Source organism: Osmerus eperlanus, chromosome 4 (genome assembly GCF_963692335.1).
Source record: "Osmerus eperlanus chromosome 4, fOsmEpe2.1, whole genome shotgun sequence".
NCBI lineage: Eukaryota > Metazoa > Chordata > Actinopteri > Osmeriformes > Osmeridae > Osmerus > Osmerus eperlanus.
In genome coordinates, this window is record NC_085021.1 from 4,790,285 (window position 1) to 4,803,997 (window position 13,713).

Genomic DNA, 13,713 nt, shown 5'->3' on the forward strand with positions numbered 1-13,713 from the left:
CTTAACCTACTGAGCTATTCTCAGTGTTGAGAACCATTGTGGTCAGTTACTGTATAGAAAAGTGTGGCAAGCGTTATAAGATTTGGCTGAAGTTTAAACAGCTGTAATTCAGTGATCTTTTGAGATATCAAGGCAGGGGCAGCCAGGCAGGGCAGGCCAGCTGGATGAAGCTGTCTTGGGGGCAGGGCTGAAGAGAAGCTGTCCAGCTAGAGAGGGGTAGTCAAGCAAGTCAAGCGTTTATAACTGCTTTATATGCACTGGCTGAAGATTGTGAGTATGGGGCACTGCGCGAAGAACTGTTGAGAGACAGGATCGTGGTAGGCATTAGAGACAATGTGCTTTCACAGAAAATGCAGATGGAGAGCAGACTGGATCTGGCTAAAAACATTAATATGGTCAGACAAGCAGAGGACATTAAACGGCAACAATCAGATCTCAGAGGAGATGCTACACATGCTATTAAAACTACAGTGGATGCCGTGCACACTAGGACAGGGAAACAGCAAGCCTGGAAAGATAAAAGACAGCCAGCCAAACAGTACAAAGAGAAGCATGAAGCACAATCAGGAGCAGAGGCTAGGTCATGCTCTAACTGTGGTAAGTCACACGCTAAATTCCAGTGCCCGGCAAAGACTGCAGACTGCTACAATTGTGGTAAGAGAGGGCATTATGGCAAAGTGTGCAAGTCTGCCAAAAGTGTGAGTGCTGTCACGGAAGATGACGACATATTCCTGGGAACTGTTGATGCAGGAGAACAGGCATGGACAGTAGACTTACAAGTAAGGCATACTATTGTGAGGTTCAAGATTGATACAGGGGCCGACGTTACTGTCATACCAGAGCAGGTGTACAGACAGATATGCAGAGGCACCGCATACAACCTCACCCCAGGTAAAAAAGCACTGTTTGGGCCAGGCCGTGTACCTCTCTCTGTAGTGGGGGTAGCCAGAGAGGTACCGAAGAGTGGTGATAAACGCACCACAGAGGACATGTAGTGAAGCACCTGAACACAGCTCTGCTGAGTAGACCTGCCTCAGTTAGCCTCAGACTGGTAGCCAGAGTAGATAGCATCGACTTGGACTCTGTAAAACAACAATACCCAAAGCTGTGCTGTGGGTTAGGTTTAGTACAGCAGCAGTACACAATTAAACTCAGGCTAGATGCCAAGCCTGTGTCTCTGAAAGTGCCTCGCCGTGTCCCACTGCCCTTGATGGGAAAAGTGAAGCAGGAACTCCAGCGCATGGAGCAGCTAGGAGTCATCAGCCGGATCGAGCGGCCGACAGAGTGGTGCTCTGGCATGGTGGTCGCACCAAAGAAATCTAAGGATGAAATACGGATCTGTGTAGACCTCTCGCCCCTCAACGAAGCCGTGTGCAGGGAAAAGTTTATCCTTCCGTCTGTGGACCAGACGCTAGGCATGTTGTCTGATGCAAAGATACACAAAACTGGATGCCAACATGGGGTTTTGGCAGATCCCATTATCAGAAGACTGTGCCCATTACACCACTTTTATCACCCCATTCAGGCGCTACTTCTTCAACCGCTTACCATTTGGTATTGCCTCGGCTCCAGAACATTTTCAAAACCGGATGGTGACAGAAGTGACAAAAGGATTAGTAGGAGTCGTCTGCCACATGGACGACGTCCTTTTATGGGGTTCAACAAAGGCAGAACACGACACACGGGTTCATGCGGTTCTGCAGAGGGCACAGGTGCCTGGCATCACACTGAACACAGCTAAGTGTGAGCTAAGTGTGAGTTCAGCAAAACCAAGGTGGCATTCCTTGGACACATCATCTCGGCAGACGGGATAAGCCCAGATCCAGAGAAGACATGTGCTGTACGAGACATGGATCCGCCGCTTAATGTCAGTGAGCTCAGGAGCTTTCTGGGCATGGTAAATCAACTAGGAAAGTTTGTGCCCAACCTAGCTGAAAAGGATAAAGCTCTCAGAGACCTGCTGTCCAAAAAGAACATGTTGTATTGGGGCCCTGATCAGCAGAGGACATACACCAGCCTCAAACAAGAGTTAGCGTCCACTCCGGTCCTGCAGTTGTATGACCCAAACAAAGACTTTAAAATCTCAGCCGATGCCTCGTCGTATGGGCTGGGCAGTGTGCTCCTGCAGAACTGCCAGGGGACCTGGGCACCGGTGGCATATGCATCCAGGGTGCTCACGAGCACGGAAAAACAGTCCTCTCTGACCTTTTTGGAGTAGAATTGAGTGAAATACAAAATTGTTTACACACTGCCAGTGGGCGAGCCGAGTCTGACTCTGAGGCTAACGTCAAAACAATGTACAGTATCCCCGGACACATCATCTCGGCAGACGGGATAAGCCCAGATCCAGAGAAGACATGTGCTGTACGAGACATCTCACTCTCACTCCACTTGAAAGTTTTGCACAAATCACAAAAAAAACATCTGGCTAAAAGCACAATTCCCACATCTCTTGAAGGCTGCCCTGCTCGTCTTTTTTGGTGTACACCGAACTGTAAAATGGTGAATTTATGAACATGAAGCATGGCTGCCGCCTAAGCCTATGCGGTCTCCCTTGCGTCCGAACTCACTCCAATTACAAAGACTTTCAAGACCCAAATCACAATTCTGATCCTACAGGTCATTGGGGAATCGCTTGTTGTCCTAAAAGCTGCCCTCCTCTACCTTTTTGATGAATAATTCGCCGAGACGCTAAATGATTCACTAATTATAAACACAGAGGGGAAAAGGAAGCTACTTTTCGAGTTCGGTTTTCCATCACTTCAAACTCACGATCTAAAGGTCTGAAAGTGCTCAAACCTTCACCATAATTCAAGAGTAGTGTACTTTCACGAACCCAATCATTGATTCTGGCTTAAAATGTGTAAAAATAGGACTTACCGAACGTGGCTGCCTCCAACAAGGCTATCTGGCGATTCCAGTTGAAAACAACAATGGCCGCCGAAAAAGCTATTTATATTTGTAACGGCGAGCTGCGATTGGAAGAAAAATTAAACAGGAGCTAAAAACCGAGGGTGGGGGCTTGGTCAGCACACCATTTCCAGAAAGGATGTGTGTGCGTCTCGCCAAGCTCGCGCGTGTGTCAAGTAGGGTGACCACCTGTCCCGCTTTGCGCTGTATCGCACAGCATTTTCAATATGCCACGTGCGGGACAAGGGGTCAAAATGCTGTGCGACACAACAGGTGGTCACCCTAGTGTCAAGGGGAAGGATGAGTCTGTGAGAATTTGGAGCGTGTGCGCTGTGGAGCAATTCAATTGAATTCAATCATATATTGACATACCAAGGTGAAATTGTTTATGGTTGGCCTACTTCAGAGTGATGTCATCTTAAACCTCTTAGGTTTGAAAAACCATGAGTCAAAATTATATTTGATTTACTGACACAAAGATATTGAGGCAATGTGGACATTTACAAAAATACACCCCTTTCAGCCATTTTGTATTGCATTTATTATTCCATGCCATCCTATATGAAAACATGTATTCTACACATCTGTAAACAAATTTCAAGTCGATTGGATCTATGGCTCATGAAGAAAGTTTTTGAAGGTTGTACCAAATTTGGACAGTACAAGAAAATTCATCAGTCTGATATCATGGCGGACCTTATGGGTCCTTGAGGCTTTTTTGTTTGTTTCCCATGAGAAATAAGGCATGTCTACCAATTTACAGGCATTTTGGACTACTGGGGCGCTGGGGAAATCACGTAGACTTTGGGCGTGTTTTATAGCGCCTCCTATGGGCGTACATGGGCCACTAGCCGTCTGGGAGTAATGAGTGACCTGTTGTATCATTGGGCCAAATTGAAAAAAATCGGGTAGCTCTCGGCTGCTCGGGTCATTTGCGGTCCTCTCTTGTTACCCTCCCTTGTTACTCTCCCACTCCAGGACTTTTTGAGCTATTGGGCTATTTAGCGGAGAAATATAAGAATAAGAATAAGAATACTAACAAAAACAATAGGTTACAAATACCATGAGGTCAAGAAAAATGGCTATAGAGAAAATAAATAAAGAATACAGATAGAGTTATGAGGATGTGCACATGCTGATCTAGAAATACATAGGTTTTTATTGGTATAATCCTTTTTACAAGCTACTTCACAAAATGCCCCAATAACCAACCCAAACCTTCAGAGAAGACATGAAAAAGTCTCAGAAAGAGATCTAATGGAATAACCAGGATTTATACCATTACGGTGACACGTTGAAGTGGTGTATGTCTGTGTGTGTATGTGTGTGTGAGAGAGTGAGAGAGAGCTGTTTGATTTTACTAAATCCAGGATGAGAGGAACCAACTCAATGCCTGTCACTGTCTGAATACCCAGATATGCCCTGAGGGAGCTCTGTGTGTGTGTGTGTGTCTGTGTGGTGGTGAACTGACCTGCACCTGGAGCTTTCTCTGCTAATACATGTAGCTGCTGGCTGCGAGGCATTAGGGAAGAGAAGACTGCAGACAAGTACTGTACGCTTTAATAACAGTGGTTACATCGGTTACCATGACTCCAGACCTTTATGGCAGGGCAAGAGAGGGCCATCATAAATGAGTGTTAGGTATATCACACAGAATGTATACAGAAAAGGGTAATCTTCATTGAAGGCGCAACAGGCTGTAAAGAGAAGCTTGAAAAATTGAGCTGCAATGTAAAATAACAGCTGTATCCACGTCCACGCAGAGCATAGCATATCTACACATACCCATCGGTTAAGGATGGGTCTATCCTCTTCTGGCATTTAATCTTATATTCTCTCATCTCTCATCTACTCCTGTCATTTGCTCTCCTCTCTTGTTACCCTCCCACCCCACCTCACTCAAAGCTCTCTGATGTCTGGCCACACAGTTTATGGTCAGGTTATGTTTCTTTGCAACTCATCCAGGGAGGATGTCCCTGCTGTAAAAAAACTATTTACGACCCGTGCTTCTGATTGCTCTTGGAGACATAAAGAGAGAGGGGAGAGAGAGGATGATGATGTTGTAAGATGAATAGAATGTTACCTCAGATCTTCTTATGCATTCACTGTTAATTTGCGTGTATTTTTGTGTGTTTGTGTATGGGGTTATGGTAAACACCTTGTAAATATGCCAAATAATTGTCTCGACTTATAAAATCAAAGCCCTGTTATGTGCTCTTGCGCACACGCACACACACACACACACACACACACACACACACACACACACACACCCTCCAGTGGTGGGCCTTCTAACAGGCTCCATGGGCAGAGTTGAAAGGCAAGGCGAGACATGTTGTCGCTGGCACAGATTCAATGTTCCCTTTTCTCCTCTTATGATTACCCCCTCCATACTGTGTACCAGGTATCAGTCTCACCAGGGTAAACATGCCTTTGGTGTAGCATGTCATTAATGTTTATAATGACATGTAAGTGTGCATCATCCATCCCTCCAGGTCTCGCTCAATCCCTCTGTCATCTGTCTAAATTCTCTCACTCTATCCCACCTCTCTTTTCTATCCCTACCCCTTTTTTATGTCTTAATGCTTCGATAGGTGTGTCGTATCAACACATACTCATACATAACGCACCCACACATACACGCATGCAAATACACATACACAAGTTGAGATATAAACACAGATAGGCAAGGGAGAGGAGGGAGGAGAAGGGGAAGTACACAGTGGAGGTAGAGGAGAGTGATAAAAGAGGAAGAGAGGGTGTAGGCAGGCTAGGTGTCTGCATATTGATGAGAGGGCACAAAGTACTGCTCTCCCGCCTTTGTGTCTCCCTACTCTGGTTTGATCTGCCGAGACTCAGAGGAAGCAGATAACTGGTCTGTGGCTGATATCCTATAACCCCTCGTCTTACTTTACCACACACACAGCTTCCTTCGGCCGCTCGCCAACTAGCACCGCATCCTACTAGTCTTTGGCTGAGGTCCACACATACATTTACATTTATGCATTTAGCAGACACTTTTATCCAAAGCGACTTCCAAGAGAGAGCTTTACAAAAGAGCATAGGTCACTGATCATAACAACGAGATAGCCCCAGATCTGCATCAGATACGGTCCGTGATGGGAAGCCAGTGGAGGGAGATGAGGAGCGGGGTAACATGGGAGCGTCTGGGTAGATTGAAGACCAGACGGGCCCCCGTTCTGCATCCTCACAACACTAAATAATATTGCAACTTTTGCTTAATAAAAGATAGCTATAAAGTGTTTACTAACTGTTAAGTCTTTTGTGTGACCTAATCTAAAGTGAGAACTCTCTGTGCCTTTTTATGCATTTATTGTCACTCCCTTCTGGCTGGCCATGCCTGAAGCTGCTGTACTCGTCTCAAGTAAACACAACACATGATTTTAGTTTGAAAAAAACAACAATAAAATAAAAATAAAAACATAATAGTCTTTTGCAAATGGTTTGATGAAACCATTTGTAATTGAACAGGCTGTAATTCAAAGAAGGAAGATTCAAAGATAATGTAATTAGTACAGTACGCATTACTCACTAACACTATCTATCAGAAACATGCTGCAAGCAATATTACTCTCATTCAGACTCATCAGAAATCTATCATCAACCATACATGTAAGTACAAGTTAGTAAAAAGAAGTCAGTGTTCTGATTCAAAAAACTGTAAGTTCAAAGCAAATTGAAACATCAGGTTCAAATTACCCTCTGCATGTCACTTTATATAAAAGCTCTGCTAAATCAATTTATTATTATGTAAAATGCTACTAAAATAATTTTTAGTAGGTAACAGTATTCTGCTTTGATAAATATTTAGTTTAACATGGTTTTCCCACTTAAAAACAAAACAAAAAAGTTGACTATGGGCTTGAAATAGCCAACGTCTACTCTTTTTGCCTCATTGATAAATTCTGGATCCATGGATATTTCAATACGCAAATAGAACAGACCTCGCCCACCATCGCTGCTTGCCTAGGTTGGCCAGTGAAATAGCAGGGTTATGATTGGGTTAGAGGTTTGGCAAATTGGCTAGAGGAATCATTGGAGAGATCCAGCCATACATTAACTGAAAGGATTGCAGACACATTGTCCCTCCAGATTTGTTGGCATGTCAGCCCAATGTCTATACAACAATTCCAACCATTTCAGTAAGATAATGGGATTTCTTTGTAAATAGCAGAAGGAAGAAAGAAGGTCTGGTTTAAGTCAAATAATTGCATACTCTACCATGTCTGCTGTCAAACCTTTCGTTACTATCCAAAAATGGATAAATCCGCTCTGCACTGGAGCATGTGCATATTAGACAGTGATTGGCTTTTGAATTTGTGACATGCCAAACCTAGCTTGCATGGGACACATTTGAATATCAGATTGTAGGGAAGTGCACAAACTTCTTCCATGGAGGATTGTTAAAACACTTCTATAGTGATAAACTTTGCACAAGTCGGTATGGTCAAGATCAGACATAGGGGACATAAACATCAGAAAAAAATGTTTTTGTATAGAGTCTTTAACTAGTCAGCCTTTGACAATTCTTGCCAACTTAGCTAATTTCTAAGTTCCTGAGACCACATACTGCTTGCTACTAGCCTACTATCTAGGGCCATGGCTCTCACAAGCTAGCTAGCCAGCTGTTGAAAGTATCTCGCTACTTATAGCGAAAGTATCTTGCTACTTATTAAGAATAAATAATTTGTTTAATTAGTTTAATCTGTAGTTGTGCAACTTTGTCAATGCATAACAAAGTGTTTGTATATAACTTAGTAATGTTACACATATTATATAAGAATATAATAATTATGTTTTACTAAATTTTGGAACTAATTATTTACAAATACCTCATTGTGTGTAGTCATTTTAAAGGGTTAACGGATTATACAAACAATATATGGTATCTAACAGTACAGTGGGCACACATGCGAAACATGTTTTACAATGTCGTATTTTTAAAAGATAAATAAATAAAAGATTGTACTCCTTATCATTTAAATGCAACACCCTCTTTGTCTGAAGCTCCTACGCACATCAGGCATTTTTTTTAACTGCTGTTCCAAACTTTCCTATCCTGTTCCATCAGATGCCTTAGACTGACGCCTCAGACGACTCCAAATGGGACTGAGAGGAGGTTGAGAAAGAGAGAGAGGGTAGAGTGGAAGACTTCCAAGAGAGAGAGAGAGTGAGGGACTGAGAGAGAAAGAGCGAAAAAGGTTCAAACTACCCTGGTTTCATGGACAGATAAGATTGTCTGGGGATAGTGTTGATTGTGACATGGGGGTGGACGCATAGGAAGAGTTACTGCTGGTTGCTGTGAAACACAGATATCTCAAATAGCCTCATGGTATACTGTATGTATGTTTTTATGTGGGACACTGACACTGATGCACGCATGCACCCACACAAAACAAACATGTGTGTACAGTAACACACACACAATGTATATATGTTTGAGGGGTTACAGCAGAGAAAAGGTCTATGTTACTCCTATCTCAGAATATCTCAAATTACTTTGACATACATTCCTCAATACCAAAGTATTCCTCCAAACCAAAGTATTGAGGAATACATACAAACACACATACAAACAGAATGTACACCCCCCTCAAAGAAAACTGCCACAAACACCCCCACCCACAAACAGTTTCTCCCTCACACACATCCTTCCCTGTCCTATCTGCCAGATAAGGCCCTATCTCTCCTTCATGTATTTCATCATCCAGGTGAAGCAGCATACCCCTATACGCACTGTACTGCTGTCCAACTGTGCACCAGATAAAGCTAAAAGCCTGTTTAGATCCTTATTTCAGGTATTTATTTACTTCCGTAAATAGTTACATTAGATGGAATTGAAGTTTTCCACAACAAAAAGTGGACCTCATTTGCCTAAAGCATATAACCTGAGTAGGGCAGAGGTGAGTAGAGCATTACATAGCACAGCAGATACATTAAGCCCTAGTACCCTAGTAGTCAAAAACAGTATAGTACAGAACAGTCAAACACAGTAGCTGACAAACCGATTTACCAAACACAAACTGGTGAAAAACAGTGGTACATTCCATAGATACAGAAAGGTAGATAGGCCATTTGTTGCTGCTGTATGTTGCTGCCAGGCATCTGTGTGTCCGGAATATTGGAGCGATCAAGATCCTCTAGTAAACATTTACAATGGGCATGGCGAGATGCAGACTTCTACAAAATCTACTGTAACTCACAATTATTCTGAACCAATATTCATGTTTGTTGTAATTTAGTTTTTATTACAAGTTTGACAAATTGAAAATGACACTGGTTACTAAATTTCCATGCAAAGTAAAAAAGTTACCAAACTAAATCTTGCGACAGTCGCTATATTGGTTACACTGCATCAAACCACCAACCAATAACCTTACACGGTTTTCTTAACATGCTTCTTATTGGTTGCACCAATTCTCGCAACAATAACATCTCAATTACAGTATCTAGCTAATTAAGGCATGGGGAAGAAAAATAATACTTCAGTGAAGCAATAACATCTCATTTACAGAATGTATTAGTACAATGCAACAAAATCCACGACATATAAGTGCAACATCAAACACTGTAATAGGTGCAGTCTAATGCCAGACAGTGGAATAACAGGATCTTCAAAACAATGTGAAGGGGACACATTTGCTGGTATCACAAGAAGCAACAAACTACTAAGTGCTACTTTCTGGGGCCTTAAAATTGAGCAAAAGAGTACCGGTAGTTAGTTGAAGTAAAGCTTGAAGAGGATGTGTATAGTTGACCGAGGAGGTCATTCCACCACTGTGGAGCATGGAAGGAGAAGTACTGCATGTTGGGAGTACGAGGACCCCTCTCTCTTTGTGCAAGGGTCACAAGACAACCCCATGTTGCGGAGTGGAATGCCTCAGTCGGTACGTACGTACAGATGATGTGGGTAAGCAGGGCCTGTCCTGTTGGGAGATGCAACCATGCATCCACAACCACAACACGTACATATGACGTGGCGCGGTTGGCGCCCTTTGCTGGTAGTGCGGGAGGGTTAATTAATGGATGCACTTCGGAAAATGCCGCCTCCCTCTTCATGCCGCCCTAGGCGGCTGCCTATGTCACCTATAGGAAGGACCGGCCCTGAGGAGACGAGATGGTCGCTGGGCACACTCAACAGCAGATGTTTGCACATGCGAATTGTTGCACTGAATTGATTCTATATATTCTCATCCACCAATGTTAGGAACCAGCAAACAAAGTCAAATAAAGGAATAATTTAATTCGACTTTAATGCTATTTTGGCTCTAAATGAGCCAGCTAATGAGGAAAAGCTGTGTTGGCGGATTGGCACAGAGACAAGGGTCGTATTTCTGTGTTCACTTTAAGGTCTGTGACAAACCAGATTGATACGGATGGTTAGATGGTGTTTTTGTGCATGTGTGTGGACACCTTTTCTGCTGTGTGTGTGTAATCATATGGTGTGCTTCTTTTCTCTAGTTGTATGTGTGTGTCCCCACATGAGTAAGTGGTTGTATATGTGTAGGGAAATGTGTATGGTTGTGTGTGTGTGTGTGTGTGTGTGTGTGTGTGTGTAGATGCGTATGTGGTTGTATGAATGTGTTTCTTTGCTTGAACTCTAAAGCAGATATCACAAAGCATGACTTAACCCTTGTGTTATCTTCGGGTCATTCTGACCCATCAGTCATTGTGACCCACCGTCGTATTGCGACAGATTTACTGCATACAAAGACAAAGTGAAGCATTTTCTTTTAACAGCTAGGCTGTCTCAGACCCCCCACATTGCAAAGGTTAAAAGAAAATTATTTTAATTTGTTTTTGTATTGGGTAAAATTGGGTAAACACAACGATGGTTCATTATGAACCTTTGGGTCATGTGACCCGAAGGCAGCACGAGGGTTAACAGCCACACAATGGCTTGGCGGACGATGAAACCGTAGACCACTGGGTGTGTATGTGTGTGTGTGTGTATGTATTTTCGCCTGCTTTTGAGTGTGTTCTTCTGTACTCCCTGATCTGTCTGTGTGTGTGTAAGCACAAAATAGAACAAGAAGAGAATCTTAGTGTGAGATTTGGCAGGCGTGTGTGTGTGTGGGGGGGGGGGAGTAGCGGTGCACCACACAGCTATAAGAGTGAGACAATGTGTTGACAAGGGTATCAGATGTCAGACCTCCATCCATGGGCCGCCATGGCCGCTGTCTGCCAGGACCTCTTGGTTGTTGGCTTTGTGAGATGCAGGCTTTGGCGGAGATGAGTGGGCAGCTTGTGTGCCACATCCAGACTGATGTCATTCAGCTCAACGCAGTGCTTGACATTGGTTTGACACTGCCAGGCACATTTCACCTGCATAGCGTGGAGCTATGGGACACTATTTTTTTTTTGTTGGCCAGAGCAGTGTGTGCTTGTGTATGCTTATACGGAGTGTGTGCGCTAGAACTGGGTGGTCTGAAATAGTGAAAACCAGGTCTTTGTTTAAAACTGTGCTTCCAGCTTGTGACCTTGAGAGTTACTAATTTGGACAGAGTGTTATTTATTTGGACATCTTATACACACACACAAATGACCATTAGGTGGTGTGTTTAATAAACACTCTGATTGGATTGCTAGAATGTGAGTGTGAGGTGAGTGTGGTGCAAACACACACCTCAGATACCAAAGGCGAGGCCCCTCAAAGTCACTCTGCAACCAGTAATAGGCCTATTTTCCTCTCCTGCACACACATTGACCTAATCTCAGTCTCATTCAGTCCACAGTCCACTCAGTCATTCCTGCTCTCTGTAGGCTGGGTTTGGGTAGAGTTTGAGGGTTTGCTGTGGGCCAACATCAACCATGTTGAGAAGGGATAGAATATTTCTTGCACATTGCCTTGACTCTAACCCCTGTAAAAGGAACGAGAAGATTACATCATTGTGGAATTGTGATCCAGCAACTCAGAGCTAAACATGTCCTGTAAGACAAAGCAGACAGTGCGGTCATAACTTGTGATCTTAGATGTCCTTTCTCTCTTTCTTTCTCTGCATATATCTCTCTCTCCCTCTCTCCCTCTCTCCCTCTCTCCCTCTCTCCCTCTCTCCCTCTCTCCCTCTCTCCCTCTCTCCCTCTCTCTCTCTCTCTCTCTCTCTCTCTCCCTCTCTCCCTCACTCCCTCTCTCTCTCTCTCTCTCTCTCTCTCTCTCTCTCTCTCTCTCTCTCTCTCTCTCTCTCTCTCTCTCTCTCTCTCTCTCTCTCTCTCTCTCTCTCTCTCTCTCTCTCTCTCTCTCTCTCTCTCTCTCTCTCTCTCTCTCTCTCTCTCTCTCTCTCTCTCTCTCTCATAGGCGCATCTCGGGAAACCAGCTGAGGTATATCTCTGGCCACGCCCTCCAGGGTCTTCACAACCTCAAAGTCCTGTGAGTAACATACCTCCCTAACCCCCTATCTTCCTCTGATGGGCTGATCCTTCAGCACCACCTGCCCCTGGTGGGCTGTTCCATTCTGACCACGTGGCGGGGGTGTGCTGTGTGTCTGCACAGAATAAAATGCATAGGACACGCATCATTAAGCACAGTTAAAGTTTATGAGGTAGTGGAGAACTGCACAGCTGAAAGTTACTTCAGCTCTCTCTCTCACACACACCCCCAGTTGCCTGAACTTACACTTATACACACAGGCTCACAGGTGTTAAGCAGCCATTTAAAGAACTCCCACCCTCACAGCCTCTCCCTCACTCACACACACACACACCACCCACAGAGATTAGAGAAAGTGACAAAATGTTTCTAACCTACCAGTGTGAAGTCCCTCACCAACACCCCATAACGCTAAGCCTGTTCTTGGTTTTCAAACTCATAGAAGAACAGTCTACATATGGTATTATCCTACTGAGCATGGAAATCAATGATTGGCCTGTAAAAGTGAAAAGATATTACAGTCTGTTTGCTGGATCAGCCTTCAAGCCTTTTCAGTTTAAACATTCTCAAATTCATCAAAAACTAGTCTAGGCAAAAGCATGTTAATGACCATTCATTTGAATCAGGTGTGTTAGAACAGGGAAATATCTAAAACATGTAGGACAGGGGGTACTTGAGGACCAGGGTTGAGAACCACTACTAGTGGACCAGATCTGCTGGTCTGGCTGGTCTACTAGGACCGGGTTTACTGGTCTGGCTAGCCTGGCAAGAGACAAGGTTTTGACCTGCACACAAACAAACTTGGAGACACACACACACACACACAATTTTGTACAAGTACACAGACACACCCATACACATACATACACACACGCCCCTCTCAGCTGAAATATTTCCTTCCTGAATATATCACAGTCCCTTTGTGTCAGATTCAAACAGACCGCAGGGTCTGTTTGAGAAGCAGGGTCCCTGTAGACGCACACAAGGAATCACACACACACACACACATAACATGAGCATGGGTTTCCTGTGACTCCTTGCTGGGGTTTGCTTTGAAATATGACCACAGTCAGAATCAAATGTATTTATCATATCATGTCATCATTTCCATAGAGGAATAACACACACAGTTTAATAATAATAAAAAGTCTAGAATAATAAACTCACAGAGGTAAAGCCAGGCTTACATGTGATGGTGTTGATGACTCTTCAGGCTCCCTTACACTGGGTTTCCTAGACTCACACACACACATTTGGCATGGGCACACACACACATTTGGCACTGCCTGTGGTGGCACCCTGAACGACACCATGATAGAGGCCTGGGCTCTGAGGGACCACTCAGCAGACAGTATTGCTCCGACTCGGATGTCAGAGTCGACTGGGCCTGATAAAGACTTCTGAGACATTGAGGA

The 13,713-nt window shown here is 43.9% G+C and overlaps 1 protein-coding gene across 1 annotated transcript in view; it reads left to right on the forward strand.

Moving 5' to 3' along the window:
* Nucleotides 1-13,713, forward strand: part of LOC134018370 (leucine-rich repeat-containing G-protein coupled receptor 6) — a 68,243-nt gene that overhangs the window by 21,186 nt on the left and 33,344 nt on the right. Inside the window, exon 3 of the mRNA XM_062458281.1 lies at nucleotides 12,227-12,298. Within this exon, the coding sequence (XP_062314265.1) occupies nucleotides 12,227-12,298 (72 nt within the window). The remainder of the gene's footprint in view (nucleotides 1-12,226; nucleotides 12,299-13,713) is intronic.